The sequence below is a fragment of the Choloepus didactylus genome, chromosome 2 (assembly GCF_015220235.1).
Source record: "Choloepus didactylus isolate mChoDid1 chromosome 2, mChoDid1.pri, whole genome shotgun sequence".
Taxonomy (NCBI): domain Eukaryota; kingdom Metazoa; phylum Chordata; class Mammalia; order Pilosa; family Megalonychidae; genus Choloepus; species Choloepus didactylus.
The window spans coordinates 3464714-3489916 of NC_051308.1; the positions used below are offsets into that span (position 1 = coordinate 3464714).

Consider the following 25203-nt stretch of genomic DNA (forward strand, 5'->3'; position numbering starts at 1 on the left):
TTATAATAAATTGAAGGTTGAAAAGAGCCTCTCTTGACACATTCCTTTGGAAAGATTTATAAGGCTATTTAATAACAACCATTTATTGGGAGTTAGACTCTGTCGGGTACTGTAAGCACTTCGTGGACATTACCATTTATTCCTCACAAGAATCCTGCAAAAAAGTGGTTGCTTTTTATTATGAAAACCAGGTTTCTCAGGGTTAGATAGTTTATGCAAGGTTTCACAGCTAGTCAGAATCATTACTGTCTAATGCCTTGTAAAAGACCCCTCATTGTGTAAAAGATGCTAATATTTGTTTAGTGGTGCCCTCCACATTTTTGCATGCCTGCTCAGCTACACCAGGGATCATTAAATATCGCCATCAAGCCCTCGGGAAATGAGGATGTCTGCATGCTCTTTATAGGTTTTTTTTTCTCTGAGTTTTCACCCCAGTTAAACTTCTCCGCTTGGAGGTTTTATGGTTCCTGAGTTTTAGAACAAGGGGAGTTGGGTGTGTAGGATAGAAGGGATGGATTTAGAATGTGGAGAATTCCTGGAAAAATTCCAGGACAATGCTACAGATTACAGGGGAAAGTTAACGAGGCCCAGATGCCATGGCCCTGGGTTGTGGGCGGGTCCTTTGTGCCTGGGGAAAGCAGAGCAAGGATTATACTAAAATACGAGCAATTTCCGTTGTTGCTTGTGCAGTATCGCACTTCTTTTTTCTTTGATGGAAATGACAGTCGTCGTGTCACAGAAATCTGATAGCCCAATTTGGATTAAAATATTAAGATTTGTAATTATGTAATACAACATATCCCCCACCCCCTTTTTGCTAAACTGAAAGTTATACTTTTATCTCTTAATCTCTAAGGATTTGGAAGAGTGAAAGAAGAAAGGGGATCCTCCAGCTTTTGGAAACAACTGATTATTGGATCATGTGGAATTGGGGACAGGGTCCATGCAGAAAGCTGTATGCAGTGGCTATAATTTGGGATCATGGGCCTTTATGACTTGGAGGTAGAGGCATTAAATATAAATATTTTCTCAAGAAAAATGTATATTTGCACATACACATTATAGATTGATTGTGACTGATTTTATAAATTGGGATTACAAGAACACTTATCCAGACATAAACAGGTTAGTAGGAGATAATACCTAAATGTGAAAAATCTATATGTGAAATACCTAAATATGAAAAACTTTTAACAATTCTTTCCCAAAGTGGAATTTCTGTACGTGAAACAGTTTCACCGTTTGGTTTCTTTCTGCATCTATAAAGATTCAACTTTTCATCTTTTCACATTTATTTGACCTTGTTAGTATTCCAAGATATTTTTTCACCCTGAAAGGACTTGCTGTGACAAAGCTGTTTAAAATATTTTTTTAAAGCACACAGGAAATTATTATTGTGAAATGCTGTAAGTTTCCATATAATGTAGTAACTGAAGGTAGTTTGTACTTTTAAAAATGAAAATGCAACAGAAAGCATTCGCTCCAGGAAATATCTACTACCGGATGTCATTTTTCTTCTCCTTTTCATTTTCTACACTTCTAATGTAAGGATACCTTTCATTTGTCTTGGAAAAACATAAGATCTGGGGAATTAACAAAAATCTTTGCTGTGATAAGACAACTTCTAGTTATCTTTTCTTATTAAATGTTGTTGCTTTATCCATGTGCAGCCTTTATCCCTACTGTGTGTTATCTAATATGTATCTTTATCCCTACTGTGTTATCTAATATCATATATATATCCATATGCTAAGGACCCTTCCTTCTAGGGTATATTCAGAGAGTTTAGTGAGTGAAAGCTCCTTTCTACGTCATTTTAAAAATGACTTTTTTCTTTTCCACTTAGTGTTTTTAGCGTACTGACATTTTTCACATCTACACAAGACATTTTTCACATACACACAAGAATATAGAGTCTCCATCTAGAAGAAGATAATAGCATTGTTTGGGCTCTGTTGTAATGTTCTTTTAAAAAGCAAAACATGTATGATGTTGCTTCCACTAATGGTTGATGTGGAAAACATGCCCACACAAACCAAGTACCCACACAGGACTGTGCTCTGGATGGCACTGATGGGTTTGTGGAAGTATCGTAGGCTTTCACACTTTAAGTACTAACCCATGACCTGAAGGACAGTAGATGAAAAGGGAAGTAACTGCCAATTCTGCGATCTGGAGGGCTTTCCAGTTGCTGACCTGTCCCATCTCCTTTCCAAACTGTCCTGGCCATCTCTGATGCCTAGCAGGATGGTGGAGTCTCCAGCTGCCCCGCCCATCAGTGAATAAATGAACGCCATGTTTGGACTTGATGGGCATTTGACAGGCTTGCTGGATTAATAGCAGGGTTCTTTGAAATGACTGGATAATTAGAAGTCCTGCATGAGTGGTAATTATACATTATCAGAAAGGCTCACTCTAAGACCAGTTGTCTCTGTGGAAGGGCCTTTTGGATGCTAAGAAATTGAAGCCCCAAACTGGTAATCAGGCTTTTTAATTGATTTTTCTCTTCTTACAGATTTGACAAATCCAGGGCAGATAATTCTGTAGGGAGATTATGTGTTAAAAAATTATAGCAGATGACGTTTTGACACCATTTAAAAGAAAATGTAGGAATTAAATATTTCTAGGTGTAGATGTGAATGGATTCTTCTATGCAAAGCCAGAGCAGTTGAACATTGGGCTGTCTTTATGGAAAGCCTTCTCCATTATCATTATTATAGACTTGTGTACTTACTCACTTACCCTTGGCTCCCAACAGGCAAACCTGCTGGTTGGATCCTCTCCTCGCTTTCACCCCACTTTTTTCATAGGTGTTTAACAGCCTCCCTGTATGCTCATCAAGCTGTGGTCTTGAACTCATTCAAAACCAGCTTTGTGAAATACATTGGGGTAAGCTTGTGCAGCGCAGATAAAAACACCTTGTAAAAGGGTTCTGCTAACCACAAACTAGAACATGGATGGGAGTGGTGAGTGTCTTGATGGGAAATGTGGTATGATTTGGGTGTGCTATAGACAGTTGGGCTGGGGAAAGAGAGGAAGGGGAGGTGAACACAGAAAGAAGGGCTGGAGCCTCCTTTGACCCACACTTGGTCTAAACTGGGGTAAAAGGATCTAGGCTTGTCCTTACTCCTACAGATAAAGGAAAATGGAGATCAGGGAGGTAACTCAAGATGTATGTGCCCCCTTTTTTCTCTTTAAAAAGTTTATGTTGGAAGACAGAAAGGTAAAAAGAGGCTGCAATATGACATTCAGCTTTACAGAATTTGAAAGTGCATCTAAACTTTATGTATTGGGGGATTTCTGCAGTTTTGTCTGATTCTGAAGGGCTAGGAAAACTGGAGAGCCTTCCGGTTCGGCAGAGCTGAAAGCTGTGCAATACTGCCCTCTTCTGCTGGAAATCGTTGTTCAGGGATTTTACAATGATTACATACCCGCAAATGTTTGTGACACAGTGTGACAGTGAACAATTGGAAGCAAAGTAAATCTTCTAATAGCCAGGGCATGTAAAAATACATTATGCAGTCAATATGCCATAGTTTGAAGGCTTTGAATAATTTATCTGGAAGAAAACACAAATATTAATAGTGATTATTCTCTGGACATTGTCATTATGGGTCCCTCCTCCCCCTATTATTTTTACTGTATTTTAAAATCTTCTATGATTTCTTTGGATTCCTTCTGGAATTTGTAAAAAGTAATTAAAAATAAGTGATTCTGTTCTGAAGAAAACAATGAAGCAAAAAGACCACGAGGGTTTTTGTTTTTTTGTTATAGAAAGCCAGCTAGCACTTAATTCTCATAGGTAGCTTTTGGTGGAAGTACTGGTGGCAATGTGTGTACACGTGAAGACATTAAAGCACAGAAACTGTAGGAAACTTGCTCAAGGGCCTGGCAGATGTAAGCACAGCTAAAATTTAAACACAGTGTCTCCAGAGCTTCTGCTCTGTCGTCTTCCTTCCCTTTACCTGAATCCTCTCTTTTTTGGTGGGGGTAGTTTTTCTGTTGTTTGACATGTAGATAACATTTATATTATGGTATATGATATGAGGCAAAAAACTCCTCCAAATGTTCTCTTGTAAAATCAGGTACAGTGACTCATCACCCTCTCCATTTTTATTTTCTCTGTTTGTAATAGTTATCTGCACCTGTTCATTCTTTTTAAATAACTTGAAATTTACAGAAAGTTACAGAAATAAAAGTAGTACAGGGAACACCCAAATGCCCTTTACCCAGATATACCTATTATTAATAATTTGCTTTAATATTTTCTCTCAATCTCTATATTGGAAAACAAAACAAAAAGCCAGCATGCAGGTTCCTGCCATGTCTAATGCAGGCATAAGATACATATTTTTTGAACCATTTGAGGGAGAGTTATAAACACCATGGTTCTTACTCTTTACTCTTTCTTCAATGTATATTTTCCAAAGATGGGGATATTCCCTTTCATAACCACATATGGTTATCAGTATCATAATGTACATTGTATATAATTTACCATCCATATTCCAATTTTATCAGTTAATCTAATAATGTCCTTTTTAGCACCCGCCCCTGCTCCCCCTACACATTGCAGGATCCAGTCCGAGGTCAAGTATTATGTGTTGTCATGACCTTTTTTCTTTTTAAATTTCTGTTGTGGTGACATATGTACAACATAAAATTTCCCATTTTAACCAGTTTGAGATATACAATTCAGTGGTATTAATTACATTCATGGTGTGCTACCATCGATACAATCCATCACCAAAACTTTTCCATCATGCCAAATAGAAACTGTATCAATTAAGCATTAACACCTCATTCCCATCTCCTCCCAAGCCTCTGATAACCTGTATTCTAGTATATGATTCCATGAGTTTGCATAAAGTCATTATTTCTTACAAGTGATATCATACAATATTTGTCCTTTTGTGTGTCTGGCTTATTTCACTCAATGTAAGGTTTTCAAGGTTCATCCAAGTTGTCTTATGAACCAGAGCTTCATTCCTTTTTAATGCTGAATAATATTCCATTGTATGCATATACCATACTTTGTATATCCATTCATCAGCTGATGGCCACTTGGGTTGCTTCCCTCTTTTTGCAATTGTGAATAATGCCACTGTAAACGTTGGTGTGTAAATATCTGTTCAAGTCCCTGCTGTCATTTCTTTGGGTATATATTTAGTAGCAGGATTGCTGGATCATATGGTAATTCTGTACTTAGCTTCCTGAAGAATTGCCAAACTGTCTTCCACAGTGGCTGTACCATTTTAACATAGCCACCAGCAAAGAATGAGTGTTCCTATTACTCCACATCCTCTCCAACACTTGTAATTTACTGTTTTTTAAGTAGTAGCCATTCTGGTTTGTGTGAAATGGTATCTCATTGTGGTTCTGATTAGCTTTTCCCTAATGGCTAATGATGTTGAGCATCTTTTCATATGCTTTATAGCCGTTTGTATATCCTCTTTGGAGAAATGTCTATTCAAATCTTTTGCCCATTTTTAAATTGGGTTGTTTGTCTTTTTGTTGTTAAGTTGCAGGGTTTCTTTATGTATTCTGGATATTAAACCCTTATCAGATATGTGGTTTTCAAATTTTTTTTCCCTTTGAGTAGATTGTGTATTCACTTTTATGACAAAGTCTTTTGATGTACAAAGGTTTTTTTTTTAGTTCTTTTGTTACTTGTGCTTTGAGTGTAAAGTCTAAAAAATCATTGCCTATCCCATGATCCTGAAGATGCTTCCCTACATTTTCTGTAGTCCTGGTTCTTAAATTTAGGCCTTTCATCCATTTTGAGTTCATTTTTGTATATGGGGTGAGATAGGCATCCTTTTTCATTCTTTTGCATATAAATACCAATTCTCCCAGCATTGTTTGTGGAAGAGCCTCTTCTTTACCAGTTGAGGGGACTTGGAAGCCTTGTCAAAAATCAATTGGCCAAAAATGACTCGCGGGGATGAATGTGGACCCGGCATCGTGGGACTGAGAGTATCTTCTTGACCAAAAGGGGGATGCAAAATGAGACGAAATAGTTTCAGTGGCTGAGAGATTTCAAATGGAGTTGAGAGATCACTCTGGTGGACATTCTTATGCACTATATAGATAACACCTCTTAGGTTTTAATGTATTGGAATAGCTAGAAGTAAATACCTGAAACTACCAAACTCTAACCCAGGAGTCTGGACTCCTGAAGACAATTATATAATAATGTAGATTACAAGGGATGACAGTGTGATTGTGAAGACCTTGTGGATCACACCCCCTTTATCTAGTGTATGGATGAGTAGGAAAATGGGGATAAAAACTAAAGGACAAATGGGGTAGGATGGGGGGATGATTTGGGTGTTCTTTTTTCACTTTTATATTTTATTCTTGTTCTGGTTCTTTCTGATGTAAGGAAAATGTTCAGAGATAGATTGTGGTGATGAACGCATAACTATGCTATCATACTGTGGACAGTGGATTGTATACCATGGATGATTATATGGTGTGTGAATGTATTTCAGTAAAACTGAATTAAAAAAAAAAAATCAATTGGCCATATCTCTCTCTAAGCCAACTCTGCAGGTGAACTCACTGTTCTCCCCTCTACGTGGGACCTGACTCCCAGGGGTGTAAATCTCCCTGGCCGTATAGGACATGATTTGCAGAGATGAGCTTAGCCCTGGCATCATGGGATTGAGAAAGCCTTCTTGGACCACAAGGGGGAAGAGAAATGAAACAAAATAAAGTTTCAGTGGCTGAGAGATCTCAAATAGAGTGGAGAAGTCATTATGGAGGTTATTGTTATGCATTATACTGTTATCTGTTTTTAGTTTTTAGTGTCTTGGAATAACTAGAAAGAAATACCTGAAACTGTTGTACTGCAACCCAGTAGCCTTGATTCTTGAAGACAACTGTATAATTGACTGTGTGATTGTGAAAACTTTGTGGCTTCCACTCCCTTTATGCAGTGTATGGACCGATGAATAGAAAAATGAGGACAAAAAGTAAATGAATAATAGGGAGAGATGGGGGGTATGGGATGTTTTGGGTGTTCTTTTTTACTTTAACTTTTATTCTTATCCTTTTTTGTGTGTGGCAAAGAAAATGTTCAAAAATTGATTGTGGTGATGAATGCACAACTATATAATGGTACTGTGAACAATTGATTGTACATCGTGATGATTGTACGGTATGTGAATAGATCTCAGTAAAACTGAATTTAAAAAAAATCAATTGGTCATAGATGTGAGGGTCTATTTCTGAACTCTCAGTTCTATTCCAATGGTCAGTATATCTGTCCTTGCACTAATACCCTGCTGTTTTGACCACTGCAGCTTTGTAATATGCTTTAAAATTAAGATGTGTGAATCCTCCAACTTTTGTTCTTCTTTTTCAAGATGTTTTTGGCTATTTGGGGCTCCTCACCCTTCCAAATAAATTTGATAGTTGGCTTTTCCATTACTGCAAAGCAGGCTGTTGGAATTTTGATTGGGATTATGTGGAATCTGTAAATCATTTTGGTAGAATTGGCACCTTACTGATATTTAAAGTCTTCTAATCCATGAACATGGAATGTCCTTCCATTTATTTGGGTCTTCTTTGATTTCTTTTAGCAATACTTTGTAGTTTTTTGTGTACAAGCCCTTTACATACTTGGTTAAATTTATTCATAGACATTTGATTCTTTTAGTTGCTATTGTAAAAGGAATTTTTAAAAATTTCCTCCTCAGATTGCTCATTACTAGTGTATAGAAACACTACTGGTTTTTGCATATTGATCTTATATCCCACCACTTTGCTGAATTCGTTTATTAGCTCAATTGAACTTCAGGTACAATGTTGAATATTCAACAGTGGTGACAGTGGACATCCTTGTCTTGTTCCGGATCTTAGACGGACAGCTTTTGTCTTTCACCATTATGTGTGATGTTAGCAGTGGGTTTTTCATATATGCCCTTAATCATATTGTGGAAGTTTCCTTCTATTCCTATTTTTGCACGTGTTTTTAAAAGAAAGGATGCTGGATTTTGTCAGATGCCTTTTCTGCATCAATCGAGATGATCATGTGTGGTTTTTTCCTTTGTTTTATTAATGTGGTATATTACATTAATTGATTTTCTTATGTTGATCCACCCTTGCATACATAGGATAAAACCCACTTGATCATAGTGTATAATTCTTTTAATGTGGATTGGATCTGCAAGTATTTTGTTGAGTATTTTTGCATCTGTATTCATAAGAGAAATAGTCTGTAATTTTCTTTTAGTATCTTTATCTGGCTTTGGTATGAGGGTGATGTTCGCCTCTTAGAAAGAGTTAGGTAGTGTTCCTTCCTCCTCAGTATTTTGGCAGAATTTGAGAATGATTTGTATTAGTTATTCTTGGAATGTTTGGTAGAATTTACCTGTGAATTTCTTTCTTTCATTTTTGATGACTGATTCACTCTCTTTACTTGTAATTGATCTGTTGAGATTTTCTGTTTCTTAGAGAGTCAGTGTAGGTTGGTTGTTTCTAGGAATTAGTCTATTTCATCTAGGTTGTCTAATTTGTTGGCATACATTTGTTCATAGTATCCTTTTATGATCCTTTTTATTTCTGTGGGGTCATTTCTGATTTTATTTTTTTGTGTGTCTTCTTTTCTTTGTCAATCTAGCTAAAGATTTGTCAATTTTATCGATCTTTTCAAAGAAACAACTTTTGGTTTTGTTAATTCTCTCTATATTTTTATTTTCTAATTTCATTTATTTTTGCTCTTAATATTTGTTATTTCTTTCCTTCTGCTTGCTTTGGGAGATGTTTGCTGTTCTTTTTCTAGTTCTTCCAGGTGTGCAATTAGGTCTTTAAGTTTAGTTCTTTCTTTTTAATGTAAGCATTTAGGGCTATAAATTTCCCTCTCAGCACTTCTATTATTTTTTTTAATTTTACATTTTATCTTGTACATTCTGATATCTTTATTGATAAGCTTAATCTGACAAAATAAAAAATAAATATTCAGTTAATGTGGTCTTATCTGTTTATGATATCAAAAGTTTTTCTTCTCCTAAAATAAAGGTCCTGAGATAAATTCAAGTTTCCTTAGAATGAAAAAACAAAATGCCTTCTAAAGCAGTGAGCTTGCAAAATGATGCAGGAGACTTCTAGATACACTTAGTGTAACAGGACTTAATGTTCACTGAAAAAGGAAATTGGAAATATGACCATAAACCTTTATGAAAATTTATAACAAGCCCTTTACCAAATTTACATTTAGCAACTTCATAAATACCAGAAGAACACTCGGATGCAATTTATCATGAGAATTAGCAATGTTTCTTTTTCCATAAAGCAAACTTGTAAAACTTTTCCTTTGGCGCCTCCTTTATTGTGTTGAAGAGATACTGAGTTCTTTCAGATTTTTCTTAGGTGGGTGGTTTCCAAACTGGCTGGACTCTCCAGGTACGTGTTTCCGGTACAGGGTTTTCCCATCACTGGTTCTATGACTTTCGCACTTTGAAAATGATCTCAGCTAGCTCATACTTCACCTGCTTTGTTCATGGAAGAGGTAATGCTTTGAGAAGCACAGTATTCCCAACTGTGCACTGCTGGAGAGGATCATGAGCAGAGTAGATTTTCCACTTCTTAAAATACTTCAATAAATAGGGATCCAGAACAGCCTTGCCGCTGTTACTTTAGCAGTTTTTTGCATTGCTGTCCCACTCACCTTCCCCTTTTGTTTTTGACATCATGAGGCTTTGGTCACCTCGAAGTTCGAGTCTGTCCAGCTGTGTGGCCTGGGAAGTGCATCCCATAAGTTTTGATATGTTGCATGCTTGTTTTCAGTCACCTCAAGACATTTACTGATTTCCCTTCCAACATCTAATTTGACCCACTAATTGTTTAAGAGAGTGTTCTTTAACTTCCATATGTTTGTGGATTTCCCCCATTTTCCACCTATTATTGACTTCCAGCTTTATTCCATTATGGTCAGGGAATATGCTTTGTATAATTTCAGTCTTTTAAAATTTATTCAGACCCAACATGTCGTCTGTCCTGGAAAATGATACATGAGCACTTGAGAAGAATGTATATTCTGCTTTTGGGGGTGCAGTGTTCTGTATATGTCTGTCAGGTCTAGTTCACTTATCATATTATTCATATTATTCAAGGTCTCTGTTTCCTTATTGATCCTCTGTCTAGACAATTAATGAGAGTGGTGCATTGAAGTCTCCAACTATTATTGTAGAGACGTCTGTTTCTCCCTTGAGTTTAGCAGTGTTTGCCTCCTGTATTTTGAGGCACCATAGTTAGTTACATAAATGTGTATGATTGTTATTTCTTCTTGGTGAATTGCCCCTTTTATTAATATATAGGGTCCTTCTTTGTCTCTTATAAGAGTTCTGCATTTAAAGTCTATTTTGTCCAATATTAGTATAGCTACCTCAGCTATTTTTTTGGTTACTATCTGCATGGAATATCTTTTTCCAACCTTTAACTTCCAACCTCTCTGTGTCTTTGGGTCTAAGGCAAGTCTACTGTAGACAACATAGAGTTGGACCATGCTTTTTTATCTATTCTGCCAATCTTTGTCTTTTGATTGGGGAATTTAAATCCATTAACACTCAGTGTTATTACTATAAAGGCAGTGCTTAATTCAGACATTTTGTCCTTTTGTTTTTATACGTCACTTTTTGGTGGCTCTTTTCCTTTATTGTAACCTCCTTTTCTGTATAGTTGGTCTTTTGGATATATCTCACTGTATTAGGGTTCTCTAGGGAAACAGAATCAACAAGAGATATCTATAGACATAAGCTTTTATAAAAGTGTCTCACGCAGCTGTGGGTGTTCACCAGTCCAAATTCCGTAGGGCAGGCAGCAAATGGGCAACTCCAATGAAGGTGTTTGATGAATTCCTCAGGCAGTGAACTGGCAACTCTGATGATGGTATTTGATGAACCGCTCAGGAAACACTTCGCTGGCTAGCTGAAGAAGTGAAGGTCCTATGCCTGTCTCACTTAAAAGTCTTCAACTGATTGGATTTGTGTCAGTTTGAATGTATTATATCCCCCAAACGCCATTATCTTTGATGTAATCTTGTGTGGGCAGACCTATCAGTGTTAATTAGATTGAAATTCTTTGAGTGTTTCTATGGAGATGCGCCCCACCCAACTGTGGGTGATGACTCTGGATAATTTCCATGGAGGTGTTGGCCCACCCATTGGGTGGGTCTGAATTAAATTACTGGCGCACTATATAAGATCAGACAGAAGGAGCGAGCTTGCCACAGCCAAGAGGGACATTTTGAAGAAAGCACAGGAGCTGCAAATGAGAGACATTTTGAAGATGGCCATTGAAAGTAGACTCTTGCTCCAGAGAAGCTAAGAGAGGACAAATACCCCAAATGCAACTAAGAGGGACATTTTTGAGGAACTGCAGCCTAGAGAGGAATGTTCTGGGAGAAAGCCATTTTGAAACCAGAACTTTGGAGCAGACACCAGCCTTGTGCCTTCCCAGCTAACAGAGGTTTTCTGGACGCCATTGGCCATCCTCCAGTGAAGGTACCCAATTGTTGATGTGTTACCTTGGACGCTTTATGGCCTTAAGACTGTAACTGTGTAACCAAATAAACCCCCTTTTATAAAAGCCAATCCATTTCTGGTGTTTTGCATTCTGGCAGCATTAGCAAACTAGAGCAGGATTAAATCCAGCTGATTGAATTCTCATTGCGGAAGTGACACTCTTCGTAGATGTAATCACTAACAGCTGCAGCCAATTGACTGATGAGTTTATAAACCAGCCTTTTGGTTTATTCACCAGCCACAAATGTCCTTGCAATAATGGTTAGGCCAGTGCTTGCTTGACCAGACACCTGGGCACTATCATCTGGTCAAGTTGACACATGAACATAGCCATCACACTCACTGATCCCTTTCTCATTTCTGTTTCTTTATATTTTTAAAATACTTTACTCGTGGTTACTCTGGAGTTTTATATTACACAACGTGCATCTGTAATCTACTAATCTGAAATCTGAGTTTCCCCTCCTTATGTTGTTTTTGTCCATGTGCATGTCCATTATCAGGAAATTTGCCTTTTTCTTTTTCAATTGTATTCTTTTTTTTTCTTAAATTAGAGAAGTTGTGGGTTTATGAAATATTCATGCATAAAATATGGGATTCCCCTACACCACCTCATCACCAGTCCCTTGCACTGGTGTGGAACATTTGTTATGATTAATGATAGCATTTAAAAAATAATTATTTTTTTTAATAGTTACCTTTGTTTACGTTGATGAAAGATTATTAACATCATACTATTATCTATCAACCATAATTTACATTAGATATATTTTCCCCATATACTACCCTATTATAAACACATTCTTATACTTGTACTAATAACTATAGTCCATCATGTACAATAGGGTTCAGTGTGTTGTACAGTCCTATGTTTTATTTTTAAATTTTTATTCTGGTAAAATTATCTTAAAATTAAAAATTACATCCTAAAGTTCCCCCTTCTAACTATATTCACCTCTATACTTCAGTGCTGTTGATTACCCTCAGAGTAATGTGCTACCATCACCATCATCCATTTCCAAAGCTTTACCGTCAGCCTAAATAGAGATTCTGTATAAGTTGAGCATAACCTCAGTCTATCTCCTGCTTACCTTTATTCTAGATTCTAACTCTTTTGAGTTTGCTTATTATAATTATTTCATAAAATGAGACCATATTTGTCCTTTGTTTCTGGCTTATTTCACTCAACAGAAGGTCTTCAAGATTCATCCATGTTATTGCTTATATTTCTCTACATCCTCTCCAACACTTGTTATTTTCAGTTTTTTGAATAGTAGCCATTCTAGAATGTGTGAAATGGTATCTCATTGTGGTTTTGAACTGCATTTCTGTAATAGCTAGTGATTTTGAGCATCTTTTTATGTGCTTATTGGCCATTTGTATGTCTTTTTTGGAGAAATGTCTATTCAAGTCTTTTGCCATTTTTTTTAAATGAGTTGTTCATCTTTTTGTTGTTGAGTTGTAGGATTTCTTTATATATTCTGGATATCCAACCCTTATCAGATATGCAGTTTCCAAATATTTTCTCCCATTCTGTAGGTTGTCTTTTTACTTTCATGATGAAGTCCTCTGATGCACAAAAAGTTTTTCATTTTGATGAAGGCCCATTTATCTATTTTTTATTCTGTTGCTCATGTTTTGGGTGTAAAGTCTAAGAAACCATTGCCCAACACAAGGTCCTAGATATGCTTCCCTGTGTTTTTTTCTAGGAGTTCTATAGCTTTTGTTCTTATATTTAGTCCTTGATCCATTTTGAGTTGATTTTTTGTATATGGTGTGAAGTAGGGGTCCACACCTGCATTCTTTTGCATATGTATATCCACTTTTCCCAGCCTCATTTGTTGAAGAGATTATTCTTTTCCCAATTGGACTTGGCATGCTAGTCAAAAATCAATTAGCCATAGGTGTGAAGGTTAATTTCTGAACTCTCAATTCAATTCCATTTGTCAGTATATCTATTCTTGTGCCAGTACCATGCTGTTGTGACCACTGTAGTTTTGTAATATGTTTTAAAGTCAGGAAGTGTGAGTCCTCCAACTTTGTTCTTCCTTTTCAAGATAATTTTGGCTACTTGGGGCCTCTCACCCTTACACATAGCTATTATTAGGATTGGCTTGCCATTTCTACCAAGAATGCTATTGGAATTTTAATTAGGATTGCTTTGAATCTGTATATCACTTTGGGTAGAATGGACACCTTTAACCTCCTTTAATGTGGAACGAGTCTACAGCCTTTGTCTTTTAGACATTTATGTTTTGAAGTGTACGGTTTCCCTCTCCCCATCACCACCACATTCCTTATTTTGTATTTGTTTGATGTTTCCTTCTGATTAGATTAAGGGTATGCATTCTCAGCCAGAATACTGCATAGGTTGTGATGTGTCCTCAGGATTTTGCACACAGAGTCTGTTTGTTCCCTATAGGTTGATGTCAAGGTGTTGCCTGATTTCTCCATTGCATAAGTAGTTTTTTCCCCCCTCCCTTGCAGCTAATAAGCACTTTAAGACTATATAAATATCCTTCTCCTTAGCAACCTCTTTCCCTTCCATTTAGCACCCATTGATTCTTGCCTTATCCAGTCTTTGCATGATGATTGCAAAATGATGGTTAAAAGAGCTTTTGAATCTCTATCACTATGTATGTATTCTTTTGTTTTTGAAGTATGACCGTAACCATGAAAAACTTCTTTTTTACACTGAAAAAGAATTTAAATTGCCGTCTACATAAGACTTACAGAAAATTTTCCATCCAAATGTGGGAGCCAGCAACATGTCGAAATACTTGTTCTTGTCACAAGTGGCACTTATGAATTGTAAAAAATAATAAAAATGTTTGGAACTTTAGAATTGTTTCATTTTTAAAGGGTATGGAATTAACTTTTCTTTCAAAAAAGACAGTCTTTGGTTTTGTTCCTATCTAGTGCATTCCCCAGCTAGCCTTTGGCCCTCCAGAAATGACTCTCCCTCTCTCCCTCTCTCCCTCTCTCTCTCTCTCTCTCTCTCTCTCTCTCTCTCTCTCACCCTGGTAGAGTCCTATAGCCATATGAAGTCAGTTTGTTCCCCTGGTAATCAGTTGGAGCGATCTGGCACACTCTACTTTCAAGTCCTGTGTATTGCTGGCTCTGCCAATAAGTGATAGCTTTGTAGTGTGAATGTGCTGGGTGTCACCAGTCCTTGTTCTAGTACTCAAGAAGTTAAAGCTCTTAAGACAAAACCAAACTCATTCTTAGATGCCTGCCATGCCCTTAGGATGGGGTGTGTATGAGAGAAGCAGTTGGTGAACCCAGCAGCAGTGACGGTTAGCGGCAGTTTGTACTCATTCCGGCAGGGTTGGTTCGTGCTTCGGTTTGTGGATAATGTAGAGGCATCTCCCCCAGTGGGGTGATGGTCAGGCATCCCCTGTTGGGGCGATAGACTGGCCTCTCCCACTGCCACAACTCCCTTCCCCGACCTCCCACCCCAGTGGGATGATGGACGGGCCTCCCTGGCGGGTGATGCACGGGCCTCGCGGGCCCCGCCGAGGCCACCCTCTATGACGCGCCGCAGCCCCCGGGGTGCCCGGGCAGCGCGCAGCCCGGCCCGGCGCCAGTCTCCGTCCAGCGATGGGGCAGCCGGGAGGGCAAGCTTGGGCCTCCCGGGCCTCGGTAGGGCTGCCCCCGGCCGCCCGCGGGCACCATGCCCTGGTGGAGTAACTTGTGCTGTGAGTAGCGCCCCCCCGCGGCTGTTTGCCCGGGAGATGGCGGGTGGGCCCCCGCGGGGCCGCCACCGTTCCCTTTGGGGAGTACGGGCTTCCATTCCTCCGCCGTCCCTTTCTTTTGAAAACAGTCTGCTGACGCAAAAGCGCGCAGGGAAGTGGTTAGGAAGGTGCGAGGCGGCTGCGGGAGGCACCTAGGGCTGCGGGCCGCGCAGATGGCGGCGGGGCGGGGACACCAGCGCTGCAGGCTTGAGGCCGGCCGGGGCAATGGTAGCCGCTGCGTCAGGCCCCGCAGCTGGGGGCCGGTGGGTGACACCCCAGTGCTGCAGGCCCCGCGATGGTTCCCGTGCCCCTCAGGGTTCGCCCAGGGACGCACACTGGGCCCTCTCAAAGCCTCTCTTTCAAGAAGCTCAGCCGAACCAGGAGACAATGTGCAAACAGATGTTGTAACAGAGCTGCAGCCCCAGGGGTGCTCCAAGGCCATGCGTTATTTCTTGCCAGACAAAGGACACAGCCTGGAAAACTGGGAAGGGGAGTCAGGGATTTGGAGTAGAGATTGCTGTGGGCCAAAGTCACCAGGGGAGGTGGGCAGAGCATAGAAAGGGATATGGCCTCGAAAATGAGCAGGACTTAGGAAAAGCAAGCGGAGACACTTGACGGGAGCAAAGGGTGGGATGCAGAATAGGGGGCAGCAGGCATTGCTGCTTTGGCTTCAACTTGGGGGACACTAACCGAGTAATAGGAACCGACACTGAAAAAGACAATAGGATTCTGGTTTCCTTGTGGTTGCCTGCCCAGTCAGCAGCCCTGTGAGCACATGTGACTTGGGGACAGGAACCATGCTTCTGACGTGTAAGTTCACAGTAAAGGCTCATTTTTATGATGGAGCCTAATTATAAACTGCCTTGCATGCGGGCTTCAGTACTTTCTCTGTCCTGGAGCCACGAAGGCTGTCTGGCAGACTGGCTGCATGCTAGAGGGGTATTTTGTTTTAGGAAGCAGCCTCCCAGCAGGTGTATGAGGGTTGGAGTCTAAGAGTCAGGGTTTGCGCAGCCTTTAGTTGTCAACTCTCTCTGGAAGACCTCTCTGAAAAATAGTAGCTATTGGCATTACTTAGGTCAAAAGAGATTACAGACTAGTTGACCAGTTAAGGATTTCTAAATTTCCAGTGATCCTATATACATAAAAAGTTTATGTGTTCAGTGCATATATCACTCCTTATATTACCGGAACATCGGAACATTGCCTAGCTACACCGGAACTATCAATAGCTCTTTTGTGCTGCCAGGTGACAGCTGTTCATCATTTTTCTCCCTAGTTTTTTACTGTAAACATTCCGATCATCCCAGAAAAAAAAAGTTTCAAATTGAAACCCAGATTTAAGAGTCTGGATGAAAAACAATGAGGGGAAAGACGGTGTGTGTAACACTTGCTTTCTCCTGCTATGATAGCAAGATGCCTCTGCATTTTCTAATTAGTTCTGGAGAAGTGAATGAGTGTTTTGTTTTTATCTTGTGCTTAAATTTGATGTGTATTTGTATTCATTACTAGTAAATTTTTACTACAATAGTTTGTTAATGGGACTTGACTTTTCTCTAGTGTATTTCCAGTTATATCATCTCTTTTTTAAACAGTTAACAACTTTAGTGTTACATTAGAAATGTTTGCTGAGAGTTGTCTAATAAGAATGATTTTATAATTGGGAAATTTCAGTAGTTCCGGGAAATGCACTTGATTTAAGGAAATCAGTAGACTTAATTAAAGAAGTTCTTCCCAGTGTTGGTTTATAATAGGAACAAATGGAAAGTAATAGTATTTTCTGATTACAGAAGTTTGTGCATGCCTGTTTAAAAAATAATATGAAGAGAGTGTTCACAACCTAAAGTACTCTGGATAGTGTAATTACATGTGTCTGGATTTTTCTTTCTCTTTGAATATTTGCCTCAGTGTGTTTAATATGATACTTTTTCTTTTTTATTTATAAATTCTAAAATTGGACATAAATGTGTTTTATAGTTTTTTTTTTTTTTTTTTTTTTTTAAGGAAAGGGAAGGTTGTTTAGGAAGGATTTTTTCCTTCAGATCAGAATTATGAGACTCTTAATTTTTCTCCAGACCCTCTTCTCTATCTGAAATATGCAGTTCTCCTGTTGTTTTTTTTTAATGCTGCCTGAATGCTGCTGTAGAATAAGTGAGAATTGGCTGACTGATGACTGAAGCTCTTACAGAGAAAGGAAGAGACAGCCTACAGCACTGTCCCCAAAAAATGATGCTGTGTCCCCCATTGCGGCATGTGGTACTAGTAGAATTACCCCTTCTTGGTATCCATCTCTTCCCTACCTTCTGAAGAAGAACAAGACGTGCAGATAATCTACAGAGTCCATTTGTGAATAACCAGAAATCTTTTATGTTTGAAAAGAAAAAGTGAAGAAAGGAGAACTTTAGGTTCAGCTTTCAGCATAGCATAGCACGGAGCACGTTGGAACAGGACCCTGTGGGCCCAGGAGCTAGCCTTGGTTTGGTGACACCTTGGACAGTTTTTTCACTTAGTTTTCTGCAGTTCAGTTTCAAATTATAACCCAATAGTATGATGGGAATATGTAGAAATTTCACATATGTGAAATAGTACAATGGGAATATGTAACATTTCACATAAAGAATAAAATTGTTTTCATAGGGAAATAAGACCATATAAACTGAAGAAGTTTATGGATTTGGGGGAGCAGATTTCAAATAATTACTACAGTGTTCCAAGCATTGGTGTAAATGCTGGCCACAATTGTTAAGCTTCATTTTGTGGTGAGGACACTAAGTATATTTTTTACAATTAAGACCATTTTTGTGTCAATTTTAAATGACCTTATTTATTACAAGAAAACAATACTTGTTCTATAGAAAATTAGAAAATTCAGACAAGCAAAACTAAAATATATCACATTCCCAATAAACAATAACTCTTCCCCTCAGACATCCTCTGTATGTGGGAAGGGGAGGGTTAGTGTGTGTGTGTGTATGTGTGTGCATGTGTGAAGAGAGAGAGAGAGAGACATGGAAAGACTTGTCCCCATCAGTTTTTTTTTTTTTAAATCATCATTTTATTGAGATATATTCACATACCACGCAGTCATACAAAACAAATTGTACTTTCGATTGTTTACAGTACCATTACATAGTTGTACATTCATCACCTAAATCAATCCCTGACACCTTCATTAGCACACACACAAAAATAACAAGAATAATAATTAGAGTGAAAAAGAGCAATTGAAGTAAAAAAGAACACTGGGTACCTTTGTCTGTTTGTTTCCTTCCCCTACTTTTCTACACATCCATCCATAAACTAGACAAAGTGGAGTTTGGTCCTTATGGCTTTCCCAATCCCATTGTCACCCCTCATAAGCTACATTTTTATACAACTGTCTTCGAGATTCATGGGTTCTGGGTTGTAGTTTGATAGTTTCAGGTATCCACCACCAGCTACCCCAATTCTTTAGAACCTAAAAAGGGTTGTCTAAAGTGTGCGTAAGAGTGCCCACCAGAGTGACCTCTTGGCTCCTTTTGGAATCTCTCTGCCACTGAAGCTTATTTCATTTCCTTTCACATCCCCCTTTTGGTCAAGAAGATGTTCTCCGTCCCACGATGCCGGGTCTACATTCCTCCCCGGGAGTCATATTCCACGTTGCCAGGGAGATTCACTCCCCTGGGTGTCTGATCCCATGTAGGGGGGAGGGCAGTGATTTCACCTTTCAAGTTGGCTTAGCCAGAGAGAGAGGGCCACATCTGAGCAACAAAGAGGCATTCAGGAGGAGACTCTTAGGCACAAATATAGGGAGGCCTAGCCTCTCCTTTGCAGCAACCGTCTTCCCAAGGGTAAAACTTATGGTAGAGGGCTCAACCCATCAAACCACCAGTCCCCTATGTCTGTGGTCATGTTAGCAACCATGGAGGTGGGGTAGGCGAATACCCCTGCATTCTCCACAGGCTCCTCAAGGGGGCACTACATTTTTTTTTTTTTTTTCCCCCATCAGTTTTTAAGATCGTTGGTTCCTTGTACTTTGCCTGCCCCAGACCTGGAATTTCTCCAAGGAGCTCTGGTCACTTTTGGGGGCCTGATGAAGAGACTAGGGTAGCTAAACCATTGGTTCTTGTTTGTGGTATTTAGTTTATTTCTCTATTCCTAAATTTCCTATAAAATAGAAGTTATAGGAACTTCTACAAGTTTACATCAAGTTGTAAACTTGAAGAGTTCTAGTTTACAATCAGGAGTCTGTTTAATTCTATTTTGTTACTTATGCATTGCATAAGTAACAGTGTTTGGTTGACCCATCCTTAGTGATGCTGTGGCTACTTCCATGCAACTAAGTTTTTGATAGTTGAATTAGTTAACTTTCCCTTTATAGGAAACAGACCACAGTAGTGCCTTTGAACCTGAGTTTTTTAAAGGTAATTTAAAAGAAACAGACACTTCCTAATCTATTACCATTTACAAACACCAAAAACAAAGACCCTTAACGCTATCCTGGAAATTGCCTTGGGGGTGTGTGTGGCTGACATTGGAATTATTAGTCATGTATTTAAAATATTTACATTTCTTGAATTGTAATCATTTTCTTCCTTCCTCCCCCAATCCCTCTCTTTTTGTTTATAGTTGGACAGAGAGATTCTGAAGATGTGAGTGAAAAAGACTCAGATAAAGACATGGCTGCCAGCACAGCAGTTGTTCAAGACATCACCAAGGATGAGCAGGAGGAAACGCCTGAGATAATCGAACAGGTTCCATCTTCAGAAAATAATTTAGAAGAGTTAGAACAAGCTACTGAGTCCCAGTCTAATGATGTTGGATTTAAGAAGGTGTTTAAGTTTGTTGGCTTTAAATTCACTGTGAAAAAGGATAAGTCCGAGAAGTCTGACACTGTCCAGCTACTCACTGTCAAAAAGGATGAAGCTGAAGGAGCAGGGGTATCAAATGGGGCAGGGGACCACCAAGAGCCCAGCTTGGAGACTGGAGAAGTAGCGCATAAAGAAAGTGAACTAACACAATCTACAGAGAAAACTGAAGAAACGGTTAAAAGTGAGCAAAGCAACAGAGAAATCTCTCTTAAAGCTGAGTCTGGGCAAGCCGTTGAAGGCAAGGATGAAGGAGAAGAAACACAAGAGAAAGAGCCTAGCAAATCCCCAGAATCTCCAACGAGCCCTCTGACCAGTGAAACACCATCTCCCTTCAAAAAATTCTTCACTCAAGGTTGGGCTGGGTGGCGAAAAAAGACCAGTTTCAGGAAGCCAAAGGAGGATGAACTGGAAGCTTCTGAGAAGAAAAAGGAACAAGAGCCACAAAAAGACACGGAAGAGAATGGAAAGGCAGAGGATACCCCTGAGACACTGACTGTTTCCGAACAGCCACAGCCACAGGAGGCTACTGAAAGTGTTTGCAATGCCAAATTATCTACTGAATATGAAAAAGTAGAGCCACCTGAAGATCAAGTGAATGACTTGCAGGGATCTTCTGAAGAGAAATCTGCTCCTTTGGCCACAGAAGTGTTTGATGAGAAAGTGGAGATTGTTGCAGAAATTCATGTTTGTACTGTAGAGAAGCAAACAGAGCCGAAAACTGAGGTAGAAGAAGCAGTAGAATCTGTGCCAACTGAGGCACCTATTGAAACAAATGCAGAACTGCAGGAAACTGAACCTGCTGAGGGACTGGTAAAGACCAAAGAAGTGTGTGTTTCTGGAGAAGACCATACCGAGCTCACTGAACTAAGTCCTGATGAAAAAATATTGTTGAAACACCCTGAGGCCGTTACAAGTGAGGCCGAAATGCTGTCATCACAGGAGAGAATTAAGGTGCAAGGAAGCCCTTTAAAGAAACTTTTTACTAGCACTGGCTTAAAAAAGCTCTCTGGAAAGAAACAGAGAGGGAAAAGAGGAGGAGGAGATGAAGAGTCAGGGGAGCAAAATCACATTCCAACAGATTCTCCGGATAGCACAGATGAACACAAAGGTGAGAGCTCTGCTTCATCCCCTGAAGAACCTGAGGAGATTACCTGTCTAGAGAAGGGCATCACGGAGGTACCACAGGATGGGGACGTGGAAGAAGGAATGACTTCTGATGGAGAGAAAAAAAGAGAAGGTGTTACTCCCTGGGCATCTTTCAAAAAGATGGTGACACCCAAGAAACGTGTCAGAAGGCCTTCTGAAAGTGATAAAGAAGATGAATTGGATAAGGCAAAGAGTGCGACCTTGTCTTCCACCGAGAGCGCTGCCTCTGAAATGCAAGAAGAAATAAAAGGAACAGGAGAGGAGCAAAAGCCAGAAGAACCAAAGCGCAAGGTTGATACTTCAGTATCCTGGGAAGCTTTAATTTGTGTGGGATCATCCAAGAAGAGAGCAAGAAAAGCATCATCTTCTGATGATGAAGGAGGGCCAAAACCAGTGGGTGGAGACGGCCACAAAACAGATGAAGCAGGAAAAGACCAAGAAACAGGAACGGACAGTAATGCCCAAGAACCTGATCAAGGGCAAGGAAGTTCCTCACCTGAGCAAGCTGGAAGCCCCACGGAAGGGGAGGGAGTTTCCACCTGGGAATCATTTAAAAGATTAGTCACCCCAAGAAAAAAATCAAAATCAAAACTGGAAGAGAAGAGTGAAGACTCTGTAACTGGGTCTGGCATAGAACATTCAGCTTCAGATGTTGAACCTGGGAAAGAAGAATCATGGGTTTCGATTAAGAAATTTATTCCTGGACGGAGGAAGAAAAGGGCAGATGGGAAACAAGAGCAAGCCCCTAGTGAGGACACAGGCCTAGCAGAAGCCAATGAAGACGAATCTGATGTCCCAGCTGTAGTACCTCTGTCTGAGTACGATGCTGCAGAACGGGAGAAAACTGAGGCACAGCAAGCCCAGAAAAGTGAGGAGAAATCTGAACTTAAGGGAGCTGTTTATGTGTCTGAGGAGCTCAGTAAGAGTCTGGTTCATACAGTTACTGCGACTGTCATTGATGGGGCACGGGCAGTCACCAGCATTGAAGAAAGATCTCCTTCTTGGATATCTGCTTCAGTGACGGAACCTCTTGAACAAGCCGAAGAAGCAGCCCAGCCTTCAACTGGGGAGGTGTTTGAAAGAGTGGTCACTGCAGAAGAAACCCCTGTTGTTGCCCACACTTTGCCAGAGTGCAAAGATACCAGTGATGACACAGGTGTTAGTGAGGTGGAACTAACTTCTGAGACTGTGATGGCTGCAGACACAGCAGAGCTACTTTGTGCTGAGGAAGTGACAGAAGCATCTGGTGCTGAAGAGACCACAGAAATGGTTTCAGCTGTTTCCCAGTTAACTGACTCTCCAGACACCACAGAGGAAGCAACACCAGTTCAGGAGGTCGAAGGTGGCATCCCAGACCTGGAGGACCTAGGGCGGCGGACTCAAGAGGTCCTACAGGCTGTTGCAGACAAAGTTAAAGATGAGTCACAGCTGTTTGACACCGGTGGGCCAGAAGACACCATTCACTCAGTCCAGAAAGTAGAATCAAAAATGCCAGAGAAGGTGGAAGGAGCAGAAGAGGATTCTCAAATGTTAGAAATGAAGAAAGAGACGGATGGAGTGTTGAAAGCACATGTAGAAGAAACTAGAACTGAGGAATTTAAACAAGAAAAGGTAATTGTACAGACCCCCCCAGAAAGCTTTGAAAAAGTGCCTCAAGTCACAGAAAGTATGGAGGCCAGTGATCTTAGAACCACTTCTCAAGCTGGAGTAAAATCACAGATTACAATGGAACAGGCTATTACCCTTGACTCAGTTGAAACCCTCACAGACAATGAGACCAGTGGAAGCACTCCAGTAGCAGAAGTTGAAGTTCTGAATCCAACACAGCAGGACAAGATCATAGAGATCCATGAAGATGAGGAGATTGCATCTGGTATGCAGTCACAGTTCACAGAAGCACAGGCAGTTCCTGAAGAGACAGAGATGCCTTCAGTACCTTCTAGTTTTCAATCCCAGGAAGAAAATGAAGAACAGTCAAAAATGGAAGAAGTTGTAGAACATACAGATAAAGAAGTATCAGTGGAAACAGTACCCACTCTTTTGAAAACTGAAGTGATTCAAGAGGCTGGTCAATTTGCTGATGAGGAAACCAAAAACATACTATTTACAGAAGGACTTGAGGTGTCTACAGACACAAAAATAACCTTCAGTCAGAAAGAGATAACGGAAGTTGCCCTTAAGGATGAAGTTGCTGAAGAAGCTGAATTTCAAAAGAATGTTGCTTACTCGGATAATATTGAACTCCAGAGTCATGCTACGTCTCTTTCAACCCCTGCGGAGAAAGAGATGGTAGTTCAAGTAGAAAGGGAGAAAACTGTAGCACAGCCAGCCCAATTAAGTGAAGAGAAACATGAGCAAAAATTATCTGTTACTGTATCAGAAGAGGTCAGTGAGCACCTAGTTCAGACAGTAAATGTGGCCATCATAGATGGAGAAAAGGAAGTTACCAGTTTGGAAGAAAGCTCTCCTTCTTGGCTAGTTCAAGAGGAGGTAGTAGCCAAAGAAATTCACGTTCAAAGCTCTGAAGCATCATTAACTTTAACAGCTGCAGCAGTGGAGGAAAAGGTCTTAGAAGAAACTGTCAAGATTATAGAGATAGTAGCTGAGACTATGGGGTCTGCAGATGCACACTTAGTAGCTGAAGAAAAATCTTCTGGAAAAGATGAAGACTTTACTGCTTCAGCAGCAGAAAAGGTAGTACCCATGGGGACCGAGTCTCAGGCAGAATTGATACCAGTAATAGTATCTGCTACTACTGAGGAATGTCTATGTTCTGACCTGAAAGGAGATCAAACCCCATCACAGAAATGGAAGTCGGACAAGGATGAGGAGCAGGTGCTTTGTCAGGAAGTCAAAGCAAGTACAACAAAAGGGGATTTAAAGGCTGAAAATAAGGTATTGGAAATTGAGACTGAGAGCAACAAACTTGTACAAAACATAATTCAGACAGCTGTTGACCAGTTAGTAAGTACAGAAGAAGCAGCCGCTGAAAGAATTACATCTGATTTACAGTCACACGCTCAACTGACAAAAGCTGACTGCCAGGAGGCTGGACAGGAGACCAAGAAAGAAGGAAGCAAGCTGCAGGCCTCTGCTCAGGGTGAGACACAAACCATCACAGCTAAAGAGGAGTCGGAGCAAACCACTGTGGGCCAGACTCAGCCTGGCATTTCCAAAGATGGGAGGAAGGCTTCAGAAAAGATAACTGTTGAAGTAGAAAGTTCCAGTGAACATGTCAATGACGAGCAGCTGCAAGAGGTCACTCTCCCATCAGAGGAAAAGAGAGATGCAACTGGAACAACGTCTGTGCCAGAAAATGATGTGAGTACCATGGTAGGAGAAAATATAGAGAAGTCTCCATTTGAACCCAAAGAAGATGAACAGGACCATACCGTTGTTGATAACCCTGAGCACCAAAACTCAGCCCTGGAAGATACTGATGCCTCAGGAGGCTTAACCAAAGAGTCCCCAGATACAAACGGACTGAAAGAGAGGGAAGATGTCCAGGGAGTAGAATTTCAGGAGAGTAATGAGTCAAAAAAAGAAATTAAAATGCAAACACAGGAGGAGATACATAAACAAGACAGAGAATCAGCAAAGTCAGAACTTACTGAATCCTAAAACATCATGTAAGTAAGATCCCTTTTCTGTTAAAATACTTTTTTTTCTTTTATGCCATTTGGAGCAAATTTTTTATAAAGGAAATTGAAATTCAAATAACTATAATGTAATGCAGAACCTTTAGATGAGGAGTTAACTATCAACTAGACAAGAAGATCTAGGAGAGTTTCATTTTTTTCCTCAATGAAGTGCTGTTGAGTCTTATTGACTTCATGAAGATAATGCTTCCTTTTACCCCTCCAGTGTGTTTGCTTTAGAAGAAAATAAAGGGGTGTGTGTGTTCAGCTCAAAGACATAGAAATATATCGTGCCCACTTGGCACCAACT

The 25203-nt window shown here is 39.9% G+C and overlaps 1 protein-coding gene across 2 annotated transcripts in view; it reads left to right on the forward strand.

Moving 5' to 3' along the window:
• Positions 1–25203, forward strand: part of AKAP12 (A-kinase anchoring protein 12) — a 102319-nt gene that overhangs the window by 74039 nt on the left and 3077 nt on the right. For both annotated transcript variants that reach the window (XM_037819463.1, XM_037819473.1), the window contains one exon: positions 19868–24884. In XM_037819463.1, the coding sequence (XP_037675391.1) occupies positions 19868–24876 (5009 nt within the window). In that variant the 3' untranslated portion in view covers positions 24877–24884. The remainder of the gene's footprint in view (positions 1–19867; positions 24885–25203) is intronic.